The sequence below is a fragment of the Pseudoliparis swirei genome, chromosome 16, assembly GCF_029220125.1.
Source record: "Pseudoliparis swirei isolate HS2019 ecotype Mariana Trench chromosome 16, NWPU_hadal_v1, whole genome shotgun sequence".
NCBI lineage: Eukaryota > Metazoa > Chordata > Actinopteri > Perciformes > Liparidae > Pseudoliparis > Pseudoliparis swirei.
Window position 1 is genome coordinate 2,240,804 of NC_079403.1, and position 25,523 is coordinate 2,266,326.

The 25,523-nt window shown below is 49.0% G+C and overlaps 1 protein-coding gene across 1 annotated transcript in view; it reads right to left on the reverse strand.

Moving 5' to 3' along the window:
* Positions 1–25,523, reverse strand: part of LOC130206610 (disco-interacting protein 2 homolog C-like) — an 82,341-nt gene that overhangs the window by 9,884 nt on the left and 46,934 nt on the right. The window contains exons 13-30 of the mRNA XM_056434655.1: positions 19,326–19,449; positions 18,819–18,928; positions 18,280–18,382; positions 18,114–18,178; positions 17,783–17,876; positions 17,555–17,674; positions 13,672–13,786; positions 11,372–11,511; positions 11,171–11,307; positions 10,673–10,881; positions 10,343–10,457; positions 9,924–10,125; positions 9,663–9,763; positions 9,146–9,226; positions 3,598–3,721; positions 3,327–3,448; positions 2,713–2,824; positions 2,400–2,509 (exon numbers count right to left, since the gene is read on the reverse strand). Of these exons, the coding sequence (XP_056290630.1) occupies positions 2,400–2,509; positions 2,713–2,824; positions 3,327–3,448; positions 3,598–3,721; positions 9,146–9,226; positions 9,663–9,763; positions 9,924–10,125; positions 10,343–10,457; positions 10,673–10,881; positions 11,171–11,307; positions 11,372–11,511; positions 13,672–13,786; positions 17,555–17,674; positions 17,783–17,876; positions 18,114–18,178; positions 18,280–18,382; positions 18,819–18,928; positions 19,326–19,449 (2,184 nt within the window). The remainder of the gene's footprint in view (positions 1–2,399; positions 2,510–2,712; positions 2,825–3,326; positions 3,449–3,597; positions 3,722–9,145; positions 9,227–9,662; positions 9,764–9,923; positions 10,126–10,342; positions 10,458–10,672; positions 10,882–11,170; positions 11,308–11,371; positions 11,512–13,671; positions 13,787–17,554; positions 17,675–17,782; positions 17,877–18,113; positions 18,179–18,279; positions 18,383–18,818; positions 18,929–19,325; positions 19,450–25,523) is intronic.

Below are 25,523 nucleotides of genomic sequence, written 5' to 3' on the forward strand. Positions count from 1 at the left end.
GGTAGTGTTGGTTCTGATGCCCCCTGTGGACTAAAGTGGTAGTGTTGGTTCTGATGCCCCTGTGGACTAAAGTGGTAGTGATGGTTCTGCTGCCCCTGTGGACCAAAGTGGTAGTGTTGGTTCTGATGCCCCTGTGGACTAAAGTGGTAGTGTTGGTTCTGATGCCCCTGTGGACTAAAGTGGTAGTGTTGGTTCTGATGCCCCTGTGGACTAAAGTGGTAGTGTTGGTTCTGATGCCCCTGTGGACTAAAGTGGTAGTGTTGGTTCTGATGCCCCTGTGGACCAAAGTGGTAGTGTTGGTTCTGATGCCCCTGTGACTAAAGTGGTAGTGTTGGTTCTGATGCCCCCTGTGGACTAAAGTGGTAGTGTTGGTTCTGATGCCCCCTGTGGACTAAAGTGGTAGTGTTGGTTGTGATGCCCCCTGTGGACTAAAGTGGTAGTGTTGGTTCTGATGCCCCCTGTGGACTAAAGTGGTAGTGTTGGTTCTGATGCCCCCTGTGGACTAAAGTGGTAGTGATGGTTCTGGTGCCCCCTGTGAACTAACGTGGTAGTGTTGGTTCTGATGCCCCCTGTGGACTAAAGTGGTAGTGTTGGTTCTGATGCCCCCTGTGGACTAAAGTGGTAGTGTTGGTTCTGATGCCCCCTGTGGACTAAAGTGGTAGTGTTGGTTCTGATGCCCCCTGTGGACTAAAGTGGTAGTGTTGGTTCTGATGCCCTGTGGACTAAAGTGGTAGTGTTGGTTCTGATGCCCCTGTGGACCAAAGTGGTAGTGTTGGTTCTGATGCCCCTGTGGACAAAAGTGGTAGTGTTGGTTCTGATGCCCCCTGTGGACTAAAGTGGTAGTGTTGGTTCTGATGCCCCCTGTGGACTAAAGTGGTAGTGTTGGTTCTGATGCCCCCTGTGGACTAAAGTGGTAGTGATGGTTCTGGTGCCCCCTGTGAACTAACGTGGTAGTGTTGGTTCTGATGCCCCCTGTGGACTAAAGTGGTAGTGTTGGTTCTGATGCCCCCTGTGGACTAAAGTGGTAGTGTTGGTTCTGATGCCCCCTGTGGACTAAAGTGGTAGTGTTGGTTCTGATGCCCCCTGTGGACTAAAGTGGTAGTGTTGGTTCTGATGCCCCCTGTGGACTAAAGTGGTAGTGATGGTTCTGGTGCCCCTTGTGAACTAACGTGGTAGTGTTGGTTCTGATGCCCCCTGTGGACTAAAGTGGTAGTGATGGTTCTGGTGCCCCCTGTGAACTAACGTGGTAGTGTTGGTTCTGATGCCCCCTGTGGACTAAAGTGGTAGTGATGGTTCTGATGCCCCCTGTGGACTAAAGTGGTAGTGATGGTTCTGGTGCCCCCTGTGAACTAACGTGGTAGTGTTGGTTCTGATGCCCCCTGTGGACTAAAGTGGTAGTGATGGTTCTGCTGCCCCCTGTGGACTAAAGTGGGAGTGTTGGTTCTGGTGCCCCCTGTGGACTAAAGTGGTAGTGTTGGTTCTGATGCCCCCTGTGGACTAAAGTGGGAGTGTTGGTTCTGATGCCCCCTGTGGACTAAAGTGGTAGTGTTGGTTCTGATGCCCCCTGTGGACTAAAGTGGTAGTGTTGGTTCTGATGCCCCCTGTGGACTAAAGTGGGAGTGTTGGTTCTGATGCCCCCTGTGGACTAAAGTGGTAGTGTTGGTTCTGATGCCCCCTGTGGACTAAAGTGGTAGTGATGGTTCTGCTGCCCCCTGTGGACTAAAGTGGGAGTGTTGGTTCTGGTGCCCCCTGTGGACTAAAGTGGTAGTGATGGTTCTGATGCCCCCTGTGGACTAAAGTGGGAGTGTTGGTTCTGATGCCCCCTGTGGACTAAAGTGGTAGTGTTGGTTCTGATGCCCCCTGTGGACTAAAGTGGTAGTGTTGGTTCTGATGCCCCCTGTGGACTAAAGTGGTAGTGTTGGTTCTGATGCCCCCTGTGGACTAAAGTGGGAGTGTTGGTTCTGATGCCCCCTGTGGACTAAAGTGGGAGTGTTGGTTCTGATGCCCCCTGTGGACTAAAGTGGTAGTGTTGGTTCTGATGCCCCCTGTGGACTAAAGTGGTAGTGTTGGTTCTGATGCCCCCTGTGGACTAAAGTGGTAGTGTTGGTTCTGATGCCCCCTGTGGACTAAAGTGGGAGTGTTGGTTCTGATGCCCCCTGTGGACTAAAGTGGTAGTGTTGGTTCTGATGCCCCCTGTGGACTAAAGTGGTAGTGATGGTTCTGCTGCCCCCTGTGGACTAAAGTGGGAGTGTTGGTTCTGGTGCCCCCTGTGGACTAAAGTGGTAGTGATGGTTCTGATGCCCCCTGTGGACTAAAGTGGGAGTGTTGGTTCTGATGCCCCCTGTGGACTAAAGTGGTAGTGTTGGTTCTGGGTTAATGGACTGATGAGGAGGACTAACCTGGACTCCGGCCAGCATGCCGGTCGTGGACACGCTGAAGTCCAGATAAGCCAGACCGTCGGGGTTGGTGGGCTTAAAGAGAGCTGGAGGCTTCTTCTTTGGCAGGTCATCTGCAACACACACACACACACACACACACACACACACACACACACACACACACACACACACACACACACACACACACGCACGCACGCACACACACGCACACGCACACACACGCACACGCTTAGAACGTAGCCCGCTGGATAGAAAACATTGACGGAAAAAATCTGCGCTCTCGCGGTTGAGGTCAGAGGTCAGAGGTCGGTACCCGTGTCGAGGACGGGAGGCCAGTTCCTGATGTCCACGGTGGCCGTGGCCTCTTTGGAGCGCAGCAGCTTGCAGATGACGGCCGTGGTCATCACGCACGCCGAGTGGCTGACCTGCAAAAATATGTCATAATGAAATAATTATTATATAGTAATATTATATATATATAATAACAATATAATATATACATTATATAATATAATTATATAATATATAAAATATAATATATGTAATAATAATAGTATATATATATATTATATTATATTTATATTTCATAATAATAATATTACATATGTTATGTTATATTATATATAACATTATGTATGCATATAATATTATTATTAATTATATATATGTATATAATATTAATACAGTATTATATTACATATATAATATAATAATAATATTATATATATATATATTATATATAAAAATATTATATATATATATATATTGAATAATTGTGGACAGATAGAGAAAAGAAGAAAAAGAAAAAAAATAGAAATAGAGATTCAAAAATGCGTGTGTTTTTTAAGCTTATGAAATAAAAGTTTTAATGAAATAGAAATACACGAATACATTTAAAAGATGAACACAAGACATGAACTCTCTGACCTCCACGATCATCTTGACGGTGGGCAGCGTGGTGGAGATGTTCTGAGGGTGAGGCGGCCGCACCGTGATGGGCACGCAGCCGGCGTACAGGGAGCCGTAGAAGGCTGCGATCAGGTCGATACCTGCACACACACGCAAACACACACACGCAAGCACACACACACACACACACACACACACACACACACACACACACACACACACACACACACGGTGAGGATCGGCTCGGCCTCGTCGGCGCGGCGGAAGAGCGGCGTCCTCTCTCTCTGACCTGGTGGGTAGACCAGGGCCACGTGGTCCCCCTCCTGCAGACCGGCTCTCTCCATCAGCAGAGCCGCCACTCGCTCCGCCCTCTTGTGGAGCTGCAGGCAGGTGAGGGAGCTCGACACCGCCCCCTGCAGGTCAGGGAGGGAAGGGGAGGACATTTGAAATAATTAAACTTTAAAGATTTAAAAACGTTAAAGCTATATACAGTATACTGTATGTATATATGTATATATAGATATATACAATATATAGATATACTCCTGACTCACATGGACCCCTCCTGAGTCACATGGACCCTCCTGACTCACATGGACCCTCCTCACTCACATGGACCCTCCTGGCTCACATGGACCCTCCTGGCTCACATGGACCCTCCTGACTCACATGGACCCTCCTGACTCACATGGACCCTCCTGACTCACATGGACCCCTCCTGACTCACATGGACCCTCCTGACTCACATGGACCCTCCTGGCTCACATGGACCCTCCTGGCTCACATGGACCCTCCTGACTCACATGGACCCTCCTGACTCACATGGACCCCTCCTGACTCACATGGACCCTCCTCACTCACATGGACCCTCCTGACTCACATGGACCCTCCTGGCTCACATGGACCCTCCTGACTCACATGGACCCTCCTGAGTCACATGGACCCTCCTGAGTCACATGGACCCTCCTGACTCACATGGACCCCTCCTGACTCACATGGACCCTCCTCACTCACATGGACCCCTCCTGACTCACATGGACCCCTCCTGAGTCACATGGACCCTCCTGACTCACATGGACCCTCCTGAGTCACATGGACCCTCCTGACTCACATGGACCCTCCTGACTCACATGGACCCCTCCTGACTCACATGGACCCTCCTGACTCACATGGACCCCTCCTGACTCACATGGACCCTCCTGAGTCACATGGACCCTCCTGAGTCACATGGACCCTCCTGAGTCACATGGACCCCTCCTGACTCACATGGACCCTCCTCACTCACATGGACCCCTCCTGACTCACATGGACCCCTCCTGAGTCACATGGACCCTCCTGACTCACATGGACCCCTCCTGACTCACATGGACCCTCCTCACTCACATGGACCTCTCCTGACTCACATGGACCCTCCTGAGTCACATGGACCCTCCTCACTCACATGGACCTCTCCTGACTCACATGGACCCTCCTGACTCACATGGACCCTCCTCACTCACATGGACCCTCCTGGCTCACATGGACCCTCCTGGCTCACATGGACCCTCCTGACTCACATGGACCCCTCCTGACTCACATGGACCCTCCTGGCTCACATGGACCCTCCTGACTCACATGGACCCCTCCTGACTCACATGGACCCTCCTGGCTCACATGGACCCTCCTGACTCACATGGACCCCTCCTGACTCACATGGACCCCTCCTGACTCACATGGACCCTCCTGACTCACATGGACCCTCCTCACTCACATGGACCCCTCCTGAGTCACATGGACCCTCCTGACTCACATAGACCTCTCCTCACTCACATGGACCCCTCCTGACTCACATGGACCCCTCCTGAGTCACATGGACCCTCCTGACTCACATGGACCCCTCCTGACTCACATGGACCCCTCCTGAGTCACATGGACCTCTCCTGACTCACATGGACCCTCCTGACTCACATGGACCCTCCTGACTCACATGGACCCCTCCTGACTCACATGGACCCTCCTGACTCACATGGACCTCTCCTGACTCACATGGACCCTCCTGACTCACATGGACCCTCCTGAGTCACATGGACCTCTCCTGACTCACATGGACCCTCCTGACTCACATGGACCTCTCCTGACTCACATGGACCCTCCTGACTCACATGGACCTCTCCTGACTCACATGGACCCTCCTGACTCACATGGACCCTCCTGACTCACATGGACCCTCCTGAGTCACATGGACCTCTCCTGACTCACATGGACCCTCCTGACTCACATGGACCTCTCCTGACTCACATGGACCCTCCTGACTCACATGGACGTCTCCTGACTCACATGGACCCTCCTGAGTCACATGGACCTCTCCTGACTCACATGGACCCTCCTGACTCACATGGACCCCTCCTGACTCACATGGACCCCTCCTGAGTCACATGGACCCCTCCTGACTCACATGGACCCTCCTGAGTCACATGGACCCTCCTGACTCACATGGACCCTCCTGACTCACATGGACCCCTCCTGAGTCACATGGACCCTCCTGACTCACATGGACCCCTCCTGACTCACATGGACCCTCCTGGCTCACATGGACCCTCCTGACTCACATGGACCCCTCCTGACTCACATGGACCCTCCTGGCTCACATGGACCCTCCTGACTCACATGGACCCCTCCTGACTCACATGGACCCTCCTGACTCACATGGACCCTCCTGGCTCACATGGACCCTCCTGACTCACATGGACCCTCCTGACTCACATGGACCCTCCTGACTCACATGGACCCTCCTGACTCACATGGACCCTCCTCACTCACATGGACCCCTCCTGAGTCACATGGACCCTCCTGACTCACATAGACCTCTCCTCACTCACATGGACCCCTCCTGACTCACATGGACCCCTCCTGAGTCACATGGACCCTCCTGACTCACATGGACCCCTCCTGACTCACATGGACCCCTCCTGAGTCACATGGACCTCTCCTGACTCACATGGACCCTCCTGACTCACATGGACCCTCCTGAGTCACATGGACCTCTCCTGACTCACATGGACCCTCCTGACTCACATGGACCCCTCCTGAGTCACATGGACCTCTCCTCACTCACATGGACCCTCCTCACTCACATGGACCCCTCCTGACTCACATGGACCCTCCTGACTCACATGGACCTCTCCTGACTCACATGGACCCTCCTGACTCACATGGACCTCTCCTGACTCACATGGACCCTCCTGACTCACATGGACCCTCCTGACTCACATGGACCTCTCCTGACTCACATGGACCCTCCTGAGTCACATGGACCTCTCCTGACTCACATGGACCCTCCTGACTCACATGGACCCCTCCTGACTCACATGGACCCCTCCTGAGTCACATGGACCCCTCCTGACTCACATGGACCCTCCTCACTCACATGGACCTCTCCTGACTCACATGGACCCTCCTGACTCACATGGACCTTCCTGAGTCACATGGACCCTCCTGACTCACATGGACCCTCCTGACTCACATGGACCCTCCTGACTCACATGGACCCTCCTCACTCACATGGACCCCTCCTGAGTCACATGGACCCTCCTGACTCACATGGACCCCTCCTGACTCACATGGACCCCTCCTGACTCACATGGACCCTCCTCACTCACATGGACCCTCCTGACTCACATGGACCCTCCTCACTCACATGGACCCTCCTGAGTCACATGGACCCTCCTGGCTCACATGGACCCCTCCTGACTCACATGGACCCTCCTGACTCACATGGACCCTCCTGACTCACATGGACCCCTCCTGACTCACATGGACCCTCCTGACTCACATGGACCCTCCTGACTCACATGGATCCTCCTGAGTCACATGGACCCTCCTGAGTCACATGGACCCTCCTGACTCACATGGACCCTCCTGACTCACATGGACCCTCCTGACTCACATGGACCCTCCTCGCTCACATGGACCCTCCTGGCTCACATGGACCCTCCTGGCTCACATGGACCCTCCTGACTCACATGGACCCTCCTCACTCACATGGACCCTCCTGGCTCACATGGACCCTCCTGGCTGGCTCTCCAAATGCTGGATTTCTTTCTTTTTGATCCATGCTGAATAATAAACTTGTATCTATCTTCTATCTCCTATATTTAATCTCAGTATATATACACTACCGTTCAAAAGTTTGGGATCACTTAGAAATGTCCTTATTTTTCAAAGAAAAGCATTGTTTTTATCAATGAAGATAACATTAAATCAATCAGAAATACACTCTCTACATTGTTAATGTGGTAAATGACTATTCTAGGTGGAAACGTCTGGTTTCTAATGAAATATCTCCATCGGTGTATAGAGGCCCATTTCCAGCAACTATCACTCCAGTGTTCTAATGGTACATTGTGTTTGATAATCGCCTTAGAAGACTAATGGATGATTAGAAAACCCTTGAAAACCCTTGTGCAATTATGTTAGCACAGCTGAAAACTGTTTTGCTGATGAGAGAAGCTATAAAACTGGCCTTCCTTTGAGCTAGTTGATTATCTGGAGCATCACATTTGTGGGTTCGATAAGACTCTCAAAATGGCCAGAAAAAGAACTTTCATGTGAAATTCGCCAGTCTATTCTTGTTCTTAGAAATGAAGGCTATTCCATGCGAGAAATTGCAAAGAAACTGAAAATGTCCTCCAGCGGTGTGTACTACTCCTTCAGAGAACAGCACAAACGGGCTCTAACCAGAGCAGAAAGAGAAGTGGGAGGCCCCGTGCACAACTCAGCAAGAAGACAAGTACATTAGAGTCTCTAGTTTGAGAAATAGACGCCTCACAGGTCCTCAACTGGCAGCTTCTTTAAATGGTACCCAAAACGCCAGTGTCAACGCCGACAGTGAAGAGGCGACTCGGGATGCTGGCCTTCTAGGCAGAGTGGCAAAGAAAAGCCATATCTGAGACTGGCCAATGAAAAGAAAAGATTGGTATGGGCAAAAGAACACAGGCATTGGACAGAGGAAGATTGGAAAAGGTGTTCTGGACAGATGAATCCAAGTTTGAGGTGTTTGGATCACACAGAAGAACATTTGTGAGACGCAGAACAGGTGAAAAGATGCTGGAAGAGTGCCTGACACCATCTGTCAAGCATGGTGGAGGTCATGTGATGGTCTGGGGCTGCTTTGGTGCTGGGAAAGTGGGAGATTTGTACCAGGTAAAAGGGATTTTAAATAAGGAAGGCTATCACCACATTTTGCAACGCCATGCCATACCCTGTGGGCAGCGCTTGATTGGAGCCAATGTCCTCCTCCAACAGGACAATGACCCAAAGCACACCTCCACATTGTGAAGAACTATTGAGGGAAGAAGCAGGCAGCTTGCTGTCTGTAATGGAGTGGCCAGTCACCAGATCTCAACCATTGAGCTGTTGTGGGAGCAGCTTGACCGTATGGTCCTCAAGAAGTGCCCATCAAGCCAATCCAACTTGTGGAGGTGCTTCAGGAAGCGTGGGGTGACATTTCAACAGATTACCTCAACAAATTAACAGCTAGAATGCCAAAGGTCTGCAATGCTGGAATTGCTGCAAAAGGAGCATTCTTTGACGAAAGCAAAGTTTGAAGAAAAAATTAATACTTCAAATACAAATCATTATTTCTAACCTTGTCAATGTCTTGACTATATTTTCTATACATTTTGCAACTCATTTGATAAATAAAAGTGTGAGTTTTCATGGAAAACACGAAATTGTCTGGGTGATCCCAAACTTTTGAACGGTAGTGTATATATATGTGTATATATATATATATACATATATATGTATATATATATGTATATATATGAACTGAGAGTACAGGTCACATGTGTAGGTACCCGGGAGCTGAGCAGGGTGTAGAGGACGTGGTCCGGTGTGGTCTGAGCCCTCCACTGCAGAACCTCCGACAGGAACAGGAACTAGGACACACATCAGAGCTTCATGGCATCACCACGGTAACACTGTGATATCCCACAATGCAATGGGCTAGCTGTTAGTCCATAATGCCTCAATGGTAGTAACAAAAAAACACGTTTTAAAACGTATTTTTATCCTAAAAAAAGTAGGAACTGGATCTTCAGAACATTCTGTGAGCTTCATTTCATCTTATCTTTTAATTACCAACGATATACTTTCATCATATATTCATATTTGAAAAATTCAATTTAAATGATTCATTGTTCGTTCTGAAGAATAATAACAGTTAAGAAAAAATATATATATATGTTTTTAATTATAAAGAACCCAGAAAAGAAGCAAATCTTTACTTTTAAGAAGCTGGAACCGGAAAAAACTATTTCAACCTTTAATTATCATAAATTAATCCCCAATTGTTGTATCCCTCGTCTGTCTCACCTGGTCGTTGTCGTCCGTCTGACCCAGATCTCTCCCGCTGGCCTGAGCGATCCTCTTCCCCGACACCAGATTCCCCACCATCACAGAGGCAGGTCCGATCTCTGCAACACACACACACACACACACAGACACAGACACACAGACACACACACACTCACACACAGACACACGCACACACACACACAGACACACAGACACACACACGTTAGCGACCAGCAGAGCATGAACAGGTGTGTGTTGCTGCAGGCGGCCGGTTCCCACCTGGTTGTTTCTGCCGTGGTTTGGGCAGGTTGGTGACGCAGGTGTGGGGGCACATGAGCACGTTGCAGGGGTGCAGCCCCCCCTCCAGGTACAGCTGCTTGATCTCCGACAGGTGGATGCCACCCAGAGGGGTCTTAGGGAGAGTGTTGGCCGGGACCAGAGACAGGCAGAACACGCCCACCGCGTGGATGCTGTCGATGGCCTGAGGGACAAGTAGTCATGAGTTAGAGCTGCATTCTCTGTACTCACCACCAGGGGGCGACTCCTCTGGTTGTATAGAAGTCTATGCTTCATGTGTTGAAGCTGCATTCTCTCTCCTGGCCACCAGGGGGCGACTCCTCTGGTTGTATAGAAGGCTATGCTTCATATGTTGAAGCTGCATTCTCTCTCCTGGCCACCAGGGAGCGACTCCTCTGTACCTGCAGCACGCGGCTCATCCACTGGAAGCTGTCCTCCTCGGTGGAGTCGGGTCGTTGCTCCGCCACCACCACGATCCTCTCGTCCCTCAGCACCGTCACAGAGAAGACTGCTATCCTGGGGGGGCGGAGGAGGAGGGCGGAGGTAAAGAAGATACTCCACCAAGGACTCAGTTAGGAAGGAGGAAGAGTACCCTCAACTAAGTGTACTTAAAGTACTAGTGGAGAGTCTGATCGTGTATGTTGCTTTAAATCATTAAAAACATTAAAGACAGGAGCAGAGAAAACATATTACTAGCCCCGCCCCTTCACTATAGCCCCGCCCCTCCTCACCTGCCCCTGTAGACAAACTTCATGGGCTCCACCGCCAGCGCCGTGGCCACGATGTCGTCGGCGTTGTGGCGCCGCCCGCTGACCACGATGAGCCCGTCCATCTTCCCCGTGATGAAGACGAGGCCGCCGGGGCCGATGAAGCCCAGCAGGCCGGTCCGCACGAAGGCGTACTCGCTCACCAGCCCGCCGCTGGCGCTCACCGGGTGGACCTGCACACACACACACACACACACACACACACACACACACACACACACACACACACACACACACACACACACACACACACACACACACACACACACACACACACACACACACACACACACACACACTATAGCATGTGTCTTGACAGGCATCACAGGCTGATTCCTTGTCTCTGTAAACCTGACTCTGGTTCTGACTGGGAAGTTTACACACACAGACACACACACACACACAGACACACACAGACACACACACAGACACACACACACACACAGACACACTCTCTCTCACCTCGAAGGTGTTCTTGGTCATGCCGGTGAGGCCGTAGTAGGAGGTTCCCGTGGCGACGGAGCAGACGCAGAACTCTCCGATCTCGTCGGTCTGACAGAGCTGAGGGACGCCTTCAGGTTTCACCACACACACCAGGCCTGGGGGGGGGGGGGGGTCAACACCTCGACGTGGTTTAAAGAACACACACACACACACACACACCTCCAGCCGCCACCGTGCCCACGTCCTGCACCGTCAGCACCGACAGCCGCTCCTCCGTGTCCACCCGGACGACCCCGTAGGTCAGACCCTGCATGGACAGGACGCCACGGCCCGGAGGCTGGCTGCTGTCCTCCACCGGCCTGCACACACACACACACACACACACACACACACACACACACACACACACACACACACACACACACACACACACACACACACACACACACACACACACACACACAGACACACACACACACACATAGACACACACACACATACACACACACACACACACACATAGACACACACACACACACACACACACACACACACACACACACACACACACACACACACACACACACACACACACACACACACACACACACACACACACACACACACACACACATATAGACACACACACATATAGACACACAAACACGCACACACAGTAAACATATAGCGTGAGGTGGAGTGTCTGGATCAGCTGAGACTAAGAGCATAAAAATGGATGGAATTATTGTGTGTGTGAGTGTGTGTCTATGTGTGTGTGTGTGTGTCTATATGTGTGTGTGTCTATATGTGTGTGTGTCTATATGTGTGTGTCTATGTGTGTGTGTGTGTCTATATATGTGTGTGTGTCTATGTGTGTGTGTGTGTCTATATGTGTGTGTGTGTGTCTATATGTGTGTGTGTGTATATATGTGTGTGTGTGTGTGTGTGTCTATGTGTGTGTGTGTGTGTGTGTGTGTCTATATGTGTGTGTGTGTGTGTCTATATGTGTGTGTGTCTATATGTGTGTGTATATGTGTGTGTCTATGTGTGTGTGTCTATGTGTGTGTCTATATGTGTGTGTGTGTGTGTGTGTGTGTCTATGTGTGTGTGTCTATATGTGTGTGTGTGTGTGTGTGTGTGTCTATGTGTGTGTGTCTATATGTGTGTCTATATGTGTGTGTGTGTGTGTGTCTGTGTGTGTCTATATGTGTGTCTATATGTGTGTGTGTCTATGTGTGTGTGTCTATATGTGTGTGTGTGTGTGTGTCTATGTGTGTGTGTGTGTCTATATGTGTGTGTATATGTGTGTGTGTGTGTGTCTATATGTGTGTGTGTCTATATGTGTGTGTCTATGTGTGTGTGTGTCTATATGTGTGTGTGTCTATATGTGTGTGTCTATGTGTGTGTGTGTCTATGTGTGTGTGTCTATATATGTGTGTCTATGTGTGTATGTCTAGATGTGTATGTCTATATGTGTATGTGTGTGTGTGTCTATATATATATATGTGTGTGTGTGTCTATATATGTGTGTGTGTCTATATATGTGTGTGTGTGTGTGTGTCTATATGTGTGTGTGTCTATATGTGTGTGTGTGTGTGTGTGTCTATATGTGTGTGTGTCTATATGTGTGTGTCTATGTGTGTGTGTGTCTATATATGTGTGTGTGTCTATATATGTGTGTCTATGTGTGTGTGTGTCTATATGTGTGTGTGTCTATATGTGTGTGTCTATGTGTGTGTGTCTATATGTGTGTGTATATATGTGTGTATCTATGTGTGTGTCTATGTATCTATGTGTGTATGTGTGTGTCTATGTGTGTATGTGTGTGTGTGTGTCTATATGTGTGTCTCTATGTGTGTGTGTGTGTCTATATGTGTGTGTGTCTATATATGTGTGTGTGTGTGTCTATATGTGTGTGTGTGTCTATATGTGTGTGTGTGTCTATGTGTGTGTGTCTATATGTGTGTGTGTGTGTGTGTCTATATGTGTGTCTATGTGTGTGTGTGTCTATATGTGTGTGTGTCTATATGTGTGTGTCTATGTGTGTGTGTGTCTATATGTGTGTGTGTCTATATATGTGTGTCTATGTGTGTATGTCTAGATGTGTATGTCTATATGTGTATGTGTGTGTGTGTCTATATATATATGTGTGTGTGTGTGTCTATATATATGTGTGTATGTGTGTGTGTGTGTCTGTGTGTATGTGTGTCTATATGTGTGTGTATGTGTATGTGTGTGTGTCTATATGTATGTGTATGTGTGTGTGTCTATATGTGTGTGTATGTGTGTGTGTGTGTCTATATGTGTGTGTGTGTGTGTGTCTATATGTGTGTGTGTGTATCTCCTGATGGCCATCTATATGTATGTGTGTGTGTGTCTATATGTATGTGTATGTGTCTGTGTCTATATGTGTGTGTGTGTGTGTGTGTGTGTGTGTCTGTGTGTGTGTCTATATGTATGTGTGTGTGTCTATATGTGTGAGTGTGTGTGTCTATATGTGTGTGTGTGTGTGTGTGTACCTCCTGATGGCCACCGTCAGGGCCTCAGGTGAACTGGCACAGGGACAGATGACGTCGGCTCGGAGTCCTTTGGTCTGGAAGACGTTGAGGAAGGCGTCGCAGGAGGAGATGGACCCTGAGACACGAGACTACGTCACCACGAGGCGGAGTTACCACGTAGTAACCACGTAGTAACCACGTCACCACGGAGTCACCACGTAGTAACCACGTAGTAACCACGTCACCACGGAGTCACCACGTAGAAACCACGTAGTAACCACGTCACCACGGAGTCACCACGTAGTCACCACGTAGTAACCACATCACCACAGTCACCACGTAGTTACCACGTCACCACGTAGTTACCACGTCACCATGGAGTCACCACGTAGTAACCACGTAGTAACCACGTCACCACGGAGTCACCACGTAGTAACCACGTCACCACGGAGTCACCACGTAGTCACCACGTAGTAACCACGTCACCACGGAGTCACCACGTAGTTACCACGTAGTCACCACGTAGTCACCACGTAGTTACCACGTCACCACGGAGTCACCACGTAGTAACCACGTACTAACCACGTCACCACGGAGTCACCACGTAGTAACCACGTCACCACGTAGTTACCACGTAGTCACCACGTAGTTACCACGTAGTTACCACGTCACCACGGAGTCACCACGTAGTAACCACGTCACCACGGAGTCACCACGTAGTTACCACGTAGTCACCACGTAGTAACCACGTCACCACGGAGTCACCACGTAGTTACCACGTAGTCACCACGTCACCACAGTCACCACGTAGTTACCACGTCACCACGGAGTCACCACGTAGTTACCACGTAGTCACCACGTAGTAACCACGTCACCACGGAGTCACCACGTAGTTACCACGTAGTCACCACGTAGTAACCACGTCACCACGGAGTCACCACGTAGTTACCGCATAGTCACCACGTCACCACGTAGTTACCACGTCACCACGGAGTCACCACGTAGTTACCACGTAGTCACCACGTCACCACAGTCACCACGTAGTTACCACGTCACCACGTAGTTACCACGTCACCACGGAGTCACCACGTAGTAACCACGTAGTAACCACGTAGTAACCACGGAGTCACCACGTAGTAACCACGTCACCACGGAGTCACCACGTAGTTACCACGTAGTTACCACGTAGTCACCACGTAGTTACCACGTAGTTACCACGTAGTAACCACGTAGTAACCACGTCACCACGTAGTTACCACGTCACCACGGAGTCACCACGTAGTAACCACGTCACCACGGAGTCACCACGTAGTAACCACGTCACCACGGAGTCACCACGGAGTCACCACGTAGTCACCACGTAGTTACCACGTAGTTACCACGTAGTAACCACGTAGTAACCACGTAGTTACCACGTAGTAACCACGTCACCACGGAGTCACCACGTAGTCACCACGTAGTAACCACGTCACCACGGAGTCACCACGTAGTAACCACGTCACCACGGAGTCACCACGTAGTTACCACGTAGTCACCACGTAGTAACCACGTCACCACGGAGTCACCACGTAGTTACCACGTAGTCACCACGTCACCACAGTCACCACGTAGTTACCACGTCACCACGGAGTCACCACGTAGTTACCACGTAGTCACCACGTAGTAACCACGTCACCACGGAGTCACCACGTAGTTACCACGTAGTCACCACGTAGTAACCACGTCACCACGGAGTCACCACGTAGTTACCGCGTAGTCACCACGTCACCACGGAGTCACCACGTAGTTACCACGTAGTCACCACGTCACCACAGTCACAACGTAGTTACCACGTCACGTAGTTACCACGTCACCACGTAGTAACCACGGTAACGACGCGGGTTACTACGGTAACCACGCAGACGTGGTGACCCGCAGACCACGTAGTCACCACGTCACCACAGTCACAACGTAGTTACCACGTCACCACGTAGTTACCACGTCACCACGGAGTCACCACGTAGTAACCACGTAGTAACCACGTCACCACGGAGTCACCACGTAGTTACCACGTAGTCACCACGTAGTTACCACGTAGTAACCACGTAGTAACCACGTCACCACGTAGTTACCACGTCACCACGGAGTAACCACGTAGCAACCACGTCACCACGGAGTCACCACGTAGTAACCACGTCACCACGGAGTCACCACGTAGTTACCACGTAGTCACCACGTAGTTACCACGTAGTTACCACGTAGTCACCACGTAGTAACCACGTAGTAACCACGTCACCACGGAGTCACCACGCGTAACCACGCCACGAGTCACCACGCAGTTACCACGTAGTCACCCACGCACCACCACGTAGTCACCACGCCACCACGGAGTCACCACGTAGTTACCACGTAGTCACCACAGTAACCACACCACGGAGTCACCACGTAACCACGCCACTTCTGGCTCCTTTTCTCCCTCTCCTCCCCATGACCTTCCTGCTTGGCTTCTCTCGCCATGTCTTGTCTGTCTCTATACTTGAGAGACTAAACCATGGACGAATCAACTGGTCCAAACGCATTGACACCATCTTCTCGAGAAGCTCGGGTTCGGGGAACCTGCCTGTCCTGCTGGGACGAATGTTGCTGGATACACGATGGGCGGGTCTTGTGCCTAGCACCACCCGTGGAGGACGAAGACATCTACATATTCGGAACTTTGATTACAGGATTTCGATTTGGCGCTGCCCTGGCTTATCGGAAAATTAAGGAAACGGTGACAGCCGTTAAAAGACATGATTGACGTTGGGAGTTGTTGGCACTCAGACTTTGGCATTAAACCGTCAGAATGACAACATCGTGGAGAAGCTGACGCTCTGCAAATGAAATTGGATCGATTTGAAATCCTATTGGCAAACGGGAGGAAATTGGAGGAATAGAAAACTGAATTGCAGCTACTGGAAGACCAAACAATCCCAATCTTATCTGCTGCCCTCTACCAGGACGGGCCCAAGGCCGTGACTGGAACAACAACTCCCAAGATCACTGAAGCGAGACTCTCATTATCCACAGACACCTGTGGTTGTCTTCTCCCAGGACCTTTCAAGGCTATCTCCATGGCAACGACCATCTTATGGACTGAGAACTTTGTCTGTTGTGGCCTGGGGAGGACGACATACCAGAACACGACACGAACTTTCAATAATACTGATTGCATTCACTACCCTCCCCATCCCACGCCTCGCCTGCCCCCAGTGTGACCGGCGCTGCTGAGTTGCTGGCTGCTTGTCGGTGCTGGTTACCTTCTGCCCCAATGGATGGGCTTAGATCACCCATTTGTTGGATTACCTCCCTTCCTACTAGTTATGTCTAAATGTATGTGCAGGTGTTTTTTCCTACCCTCTCGGGCATAGTCGGGGTTGGTGTTTTTCTCGCCTTCTTCCCTCATGTTATGCTGTAATCTTTCATCCACCCTTTCTTGTAATTTCGATGCTTTTGTACCTGTACTCTGGCAAACGACAAATAAATATATCAATCAATCAATCAAAAAAATCAATCAATCAACCACGGAGTCACCACGTAGTTACCACGTAGTCACCACGTAGTAACCACGTCACCACGGAGTCACCACGTAGTTGCCGCGTAGTCACCACGTCACCATGTAGTTACGTCACCACGGAGTCACCACGTAGTTACCACGTAGTCACCACGTCACCACAGTCACAACGTAGTTACCACGTCACCACATAGTTACCACGTCACCACGTAGTAACCACGTCACCACCACGTAGTTACCACGTAGTAACCACGTCACCACGGGGTCACCACGGAGTGAACCCCCTGCCCCCCGTGTCCCTGAACCCCCCGCCCCCTGTGTCCCTGAACCCCCCTCCCCTCCGTGTCCCTGAACGCCCCACGGGGCCCTTACAGGGGTTGGAGCCGTCGGCCACCAGCAGCATGCGCAGCGAGCTCAGGTTGATGTCCTTCTGGTCCTTGTGGGCGACCAGAGCCCAGTGCATGTCCCGGGACTTCACACAGCCCACCTTGGCTGGGGGGGGGGGGGGGGGGGGTTAGCATTTAGTCTCTGTGATGGACAGGTGAGAGGAAAGACTGTGTGTGTGTGTGTGTGTGTGTGTGTGTGTATGTGTGTGTGTACCTTTGTACTGGCAGACCTTCTGGATCCACGACAGAGGGTTGACCTTCATCAGCGAGTAGGGCACGCTGATCACGTGCATCATGTTCATCACACTCTGCACGACACACACACACACACACACATACATACATACAAACACACACGCACACACACACAAACACACAGTTCAGAGCCTCGTGGTGTAACGTTGTCTTCTTTGTCTTTTTTCTCAGAAAATGATCAATCTTTTCCTATTTTCTCACCCCGTTCCCCCCCCTCCTCCTCCTCCCCCCCTCCTCCTCCCCTCCGCCTCCTCCTCCCCCCCTCCTCCTCCTCCTCCTCCTCCGCTCACCGTCAGGATTCCGTTCCACAGGCCTACGTCCTTCTTGAAGTCCAGAACGTTCACGATGGTCTCCGCTACAGACAGAAGACAACGTTGCACCACGAGGCTCTGAACTGTGTGTGTGTGTGTGTGTGTGTGTGTGTGTGAGAGAGTGTGTGTGTGTGTGTGTGTGTACCCTCGGTGTAGCTGCAGCTCTGGGTGAGAGCCTGGCAGTGTGTGAGCAGAGCGACCCTCGTCACCGTGACTCCCAACACGCTGCCGTCCTTACAGGTTTTATACTGAGGAGAGAACGATGACATGCACATAAATACAGATAAATACATATAAATAGTAATACATATAAATACATATAGATAAATATATATAAATACATTTAAATACATATATATAAATATATAAATACATATAAATACATATATGCATATAAATAGAAATACATATAAATACATATATGCATATAAATAGAAATACATATATGCATATAAATAGAAATACATATATGCATATAAATATAATTACATATATGCATATATATATATATATAAATATATAAATACACATGTGCATATATATTGTGGAGGGTCAACTTGAAATAAATCACATAGAAAAATGGAGGGAAAAAAATCACAATTTTAATCTCCAATTTGAATGTAAGCGTTTGCTCAGGCATGATGCGTTCAGGCCCTGTGGGAAAGATGAGTGACTGTGTCTCACCTCTATGTACGCCGTGTCGTTGTTGGCGTCCTTGATGTGGGGGAACCAGTCTCTGGGGGGTTTGGACAGATGCTTCGACTCCATCACGAACCACAGCAGCTTGGGCCACCCTGCAGGGGATTTACAACTTTATTACTTTATTAATTACTTTATTTATAACTTTATAACTTTATTTATAACTTTATAACTTTATTTATTACTTTATTTATAACTTTATAACTTTATTTAGAACATTAGAACTTTATTTACAACTTTAGAACTTTATTTATAACTTTATAACTTTATTTATTACTTTATTTATAACTTTATAACTTTATTTAGAACATTAGAACTTTATTTACAACTTTAGAACTTTATTTATAACTTTATTTACACATAGACATGTTTATGTCTGGAAGATGTTCCTACTGTACATCCTGTACAGGGTGTACTTCCTACTGTACTTCCTGTACAGGGTGTACTTCCTACTGTACTTCCTGTACACGGTGCACTTCCTGTACCCCCCACCTTTGAACTGGGGGATCTCCCCGGTGGCGCTCTTGGGGAGGCCCTTGTTACAGGCGTCGCTGGTCAGCGCCACGGTAACGCCACAGCTGCCCAGCAGGAACCCAATCTGCTGGCTGCCGGCATCCTATTGGACGATACAGGGAGGGGGCGGGGCAAAGACCAACTCATTAAAAACTCAGAATTCATTCATGAGAAATGATATTCTAGTTTATCACCAACACTACATTTAACTAGATTACACCTGAACGCATCATGAGAACGTTATCATTTACCTTCAGACAGCACTCATGTTCACTGAGCAGAGCCTGAACGCATCATGAGAACGTTAACATGTTCACATGTTCTCCTGGTCACATGTTCTACTGGTCACATGTTCTCCTGATCACATGTTCTCCTGGTCACATGTTCTCCTGGTCACATGTTCTACTGGTCACATGTTCTACTGGTCACATGTTCTCCTGGTCACATGTTCTACTGGTCACATGTTCTACTGATCACATGTTCTACTGGTCACATGTTCTCCTGATCACATGTTCTACTGGTCACATGTTCTCCTGGTCACATGTTCTACTGGTCACATGTTCTCCTGATCACATGTTCTACTGATCACATGTTCTACTGGTCACATGTTCTCCTGATCACATGTTCTACTGGTCACATGTTCTACTGATCACATGTTCTACTGGTCACATGTTCTCCTGATCACATGCTCTACTGGTCACATGTTCTCCTGGTCACATGTTCTACTGGTCACATGTTCTACTGGTCACATGTTCTACTGATCACATGTTCTACTGATCACATGTTCTACTGGTCACATGTTCTCCTGGTCACATGTTCTACTGATCACATGTTCTACTGGTCACATGTTCTCCTGATCACATGTTCTACTGGTCACATGTTCTCCTGATCACATGTTCTACTGGTCACATGTTCTCCTGGTCACATGTTCTACTGGTCACATGTTCTACTGGTCACATGTTCTACTGGTCACATGTTCTACTGGTCACATGTTCTCCTGATCACATGTTCTACTGGTCACATGTTCTACTGATCACATGTTCTACTGGTCACATGTTCTCCTGATCACATGTTCTACTGGTCACATGTTCTCCTGGTCACATGTTCTCCTGGTCACATGTTCTACTGGTCACATGTTCTACTGGTCACATGTTCTCCTGATCACATGTTCTACTGGTCACATGTTCTCCTGGTCACATGTTCTACTGGTCACATGTTCTACTGGTCACATGTTCTCCTGGTCACATGTTCTCCTGATCACATGTTCTCCTGATCACATGTTCTACTGGTCACATGTTCTACTGGTCACATGTTCTCCTGATCACATGTTCTACTGGTCACATGTTCTCCTGGTCACATGTTCTCCTGATCACATGTTCTACTGATCACATGTTCTACTGGTCACATGTTCTCCTGATCACATGTTCTCCTGGTCACATGTTCTACTGGTCACATGTTCTACTGATCACATGTTCTCCTGGTCACATGTTCTCCTGATCACATGTTCTCCTGGTCACATGTTCTACTGGTCACATGTTCTACTGGTCACATGTTCTCCTGATCACATGTTCTCCTGGTCACATGTCTACCACATGTTCTCCTGATCACATGTTCTCCCACATGTCTCATCATCACATGTCCTACTGGTAACATGTTCTACTGATCACATGTTCTCCTGGTCACATGTTCTCCTGGTCACATGTTCTCCTGATCACATGTTCTACTGATCACATGTTCTCCTGGTCACATGTTCTCCTGATCACATGTTCTCCTGGTCACATGTTCTACTGATCACATGTTCTACTGGTAACATGTTCTACTGATCACATGTTCTCCTGATCACATGTTCTCCTGGTCACATGTTCTACTGGTCACATGTTCTACTGATCACATGTTCTCCTGGTCACATGTTCTACTGGTCACATGTTCTCCTGATCACATGTTCTACTGATCACATGTTCTCCTGATCATGATCACATGTTCTACTGGTCACATGTTCCTACTGATCGTCACATGTTCTACTGGTCACATGTCTACTGATCACATGTCCTACTGGTCACATGTCTCTACTGGTCACATGTTCTACTGATCACATGTTCACTGGTCACATGTTCTACTGATCACATGTTCTATCACACGTTCTACTGATCACATGTTCTACTGGTCACATGTCTCCTGGTCACATGTTCTGGCCTGATCACATGCCCATTGACTCACTGGTCACATGTCTCCATCACCAGTTCTCTGGTCACATGTTCTACTGGTCACATGTTCCCACTGGTCACATGCATGTTCCACTGATCATGTTCTACTGGTCACATGTTCTACTGATCACATGTTCTACTGGTCACATGTTCTACTGATCACATCTACTGGTCACATGTTCTACTGATCACATGTTCTACTGGTCACATGTTCTACTGGTCACATGTTCTACTGATCACATGTTCTACTGATCACATGTTCTACTGGTCACATGTTCTACTGATCACATGTTCTCCTGGTCACATGTTCTCCTGGTCACATGTTCTACTGGTCACATGTTCTACTGATCACATGTTCTCCTGGTCACATGTTCTACTGGTCACATGTTCTACTGATCACATGTTCTTCTGGTCACATGTTCTACTGGTCACATGTTCTACTGATCACATGTTCTACTGGTCACATGTTCTACTGATCACATGTTCTCCTGGTCACATGTTCTACTGGTCACATGTTCTACTGGTCACATGTTCTCCTGGTCACATGTCTCAGCCACAACAACACCGCAAGCTGCGAGCCGAGGTGAGCCCCACCGCCAGATGAACACACACCTCTGTGACCGAGCACAGTGTGAGGAGGGCCTGTTGAGGGTGAACACCAGGAAAGCTGCAGGTCCAGATGGCATATCAATGTAGTACTGAAGACCTGTGCTAACCAGCTAGCTCCAGTGTTCACCACAATATTCAACCTCTCCCTGGCTGAGTCTGTGGTCCCCGCCTGCTTCAAGAGATCCACTATTGTCCCTGTGCCCAAGAATGCTTCTCCAGCATGTATGAATGACTCGACAGGTGGCCCTCACCGTGGTCATGAAATGCTTTGAGAGGCTGATAAGGACTACATCTGCGCCTTTCCTCCTTCCTCCATGGACCCGCTGCAGTTTGCTTATCGCCCAAACAGACCCACGGATGATGCTGTCTCCCAGGTACTGCACACCACACTCTCTCATCTGGACAGCCAGAGGGGCTATGTGAGACTGCTGTTGATTATAGATTATAGTCAGCCAACACCATAGTCCCTCCAGACTGGCCGCAAGCTGATTGAGCTGGGACTGAACACCCCCCTCTGTGTGCTTGGATCCTGGGCTTCCTGACCGCCAGGCCACAGGTGGTCAGGTGGGCAGACACACCTCCAAATCCCCTCACACCCTGAACACAGGATCCCCAGGGTTGCGTCCTCAGCCCCACTGTACTCCCTGTACACACATGACTGTGTGGCCAGGTTCAGCTCCAACACCATCATCAAGTTTGCGGATGACACAGTGGTGGTGGGCCTGATCTCCACAACGACGAGAAGGCCTACCTGGAGTGAAGTTGCTGATCTGTCACCTGGTGCCAGGACAACAGCCTCATCATGAATGTCACCAAAGGAGCTGATTGTGGACTTTAGGCAGTACAACAACAGAGGACGATCACCACTGGGGGATTAACGGGACTACTGTGGAGAGGGTGAGCGGTATAACCTGGGAGTCCACATCACTGAGGATCTGACATGGTCAACAAACACAGACACTGGTGAGAAAGCAGTAAGGCAGCGCCTACCACCTCAGGCAGCTGAGGAAATTTAAAGTTTCCTAGAGGATCCTTCAGTCCTTCTACTCTGGAGCTGTAGAGAGCGCCCTGACAGGAAGCACACAGCCTGGTTTGCAACTGCTCCGCTCAGGACAGGAAGGCTCTCAGAGAGAGTAGGTCTGGCTGAACGCACTATTGGAACTACACTCCCCACCCTGCAGGACTTGTACACCACAGGAGGTGCAGAACCAGAGCCGCAGGATCATGAAGGATCCTCACCACCCCAACAACAGACTGTTTCAGCTGCGGTCAGGCAGGCGCCTGTAGTCACGCTTGCAAGAACAGAGAGACTGAGACGGATTTCTTCTCAGGCCACAGGATTGTGAACTCCACCTCACCAGGACCCCCCACATAGACCCCACACAACTGCCTCTTAGGCACACACACACACACACACACACACTTACACACACATATTGTGTTGTTTGTATTGTAAATAGTGTACTTGTTGCCCTTGCACATTCCTGCTGAGCATTGCCACTTTCATTTCACTGCACACCCTGTGTGTGTATGTGACAAATAAACATCTTGAATCTTGAATCTTGATACCCTGGTCACATGTTCTACTGATCACATGTTCTGGTCACATGTTCTCCTGGTCACATGTTCTACTGGTCACATGTCTGGTCACATAAGTTCTACTGGTCACATGTTCTACTGATCACATGTTCTACTGGTCACATGTTCTACTGATCACATGTTCTACTGGTCACATGTTCTACTGGTCACATGTTCCTACTGGTCACATGTTCTACTGGTCACATGTTCTACTGGTCACATGTTCTACTGGTCACATGTTCACTGGTCATATGTTCCACTGGTCACATGTTCTACTGGTCGCTACATGTTCTCCTGGTCACATGTTCTACTGGTCACATGCTCCTGATCACATGTTCTCCCTGATCACATGTCTCTACTGATCACATGTTCTCCTGATCACATGTCTCACTGGTCACATGTTCTACTGGTCACATGTTCACTACTGGTCACATGTTCTACTGATCACATGTTCTACTGGTCACATGTTCTACTGGTCACATGTTCTACTGGTCACATGTTCTACTGGCTTCATGTCTCTGATCACATGTTCTACTGATCACATGTTCTACTGATCACATGTCTCTACTGGTCACATGTCTCTGATCACATGTTCTCCTGGTCACATGTCTCATCATCACATGTCTCACTGATCACACGTTCTGGTCACATGTTCTACTGGTCACATGTTCTACTGATCACATGTTCTCCTGGTCACATGTCTACTGATCAACTGGTCATGTTCTACTGATCACATGATCTACTGGTCACATGTTCTGGTCACATGTTCTACTGATCACATGTTCTACTGGTCACATGTTCTACTGATCACATGTTCTACTGGTCACATGTTCTACTGGTCACATGTTCTACTGATCACATGTTCTACTGGTCACATGTTCTACTGGTCACATGTTCTACTGATCACATGTTCTTCTGGTCACATGTTCTACTGATCACATACCTCATTGTCACATGTTTTCCTGGTCACATGTGCTACTGGTCACATGTTCTACTGATCACAACATGTTCTACTGGTCACATGTTCTACTGATCACATGTTTTTCTGGTCACATGTTCTACTGGTCACATGTTCTACTGATCACATGTTCTACTGGTCACATGTTCTACTGATCACATGTTCTACTGGTCACATGTTCTACTGGTCACATGTTCTCCTGGTCACATGTTCTCCTGGTCACATGTTCTACTGGCTAACAACAACACCGTTAGCGTAGCCGAGGTGAGTTCTACCGCTGGGGATGAACACACACTCTCTGTGACCGAGCACAGTGTGAGGAGGGCTCTGTTGAGGGTGAACACCAGGAAAGCTGCAGGTCCAGATGGCATATCTGGGCGAGTACTGAAGACCTGTGCTAACCAGCTAGCTCCAGTGTTCACCACAATATTCAACCTCTCCCTGGCTGAGTCTGTGGTCCCCGCCTGCTTCAAGAGATCCACTATTGTCCCTGTGCCCAAGAATGCTTCTCCAGCATGTATGAATGAGCTACCGACAGGTGGCCCCTCCACTCGGTGGTCATGAAATGCTTTGAGAGGCTGGATAAAGGACTACATCTGCGCCTTCCTCCCTTCCTCCATGGACCCGCTTGCAGTTTTGCTTATCGCCCAAACAGATCCCAACGGATGATGCTGTCTCCCAGGTACTGCACACCACACCTCCTCTCATCTGGACAGCCAGAGGGGGGCTATGTGAGACTGCACTTGTTCATTGATTATAGTTCAGCTTTCAACACCATAGTCCCCTCCAGACTGGCCGGCAAGCTGATTGAGCTGGGACTGAACACCT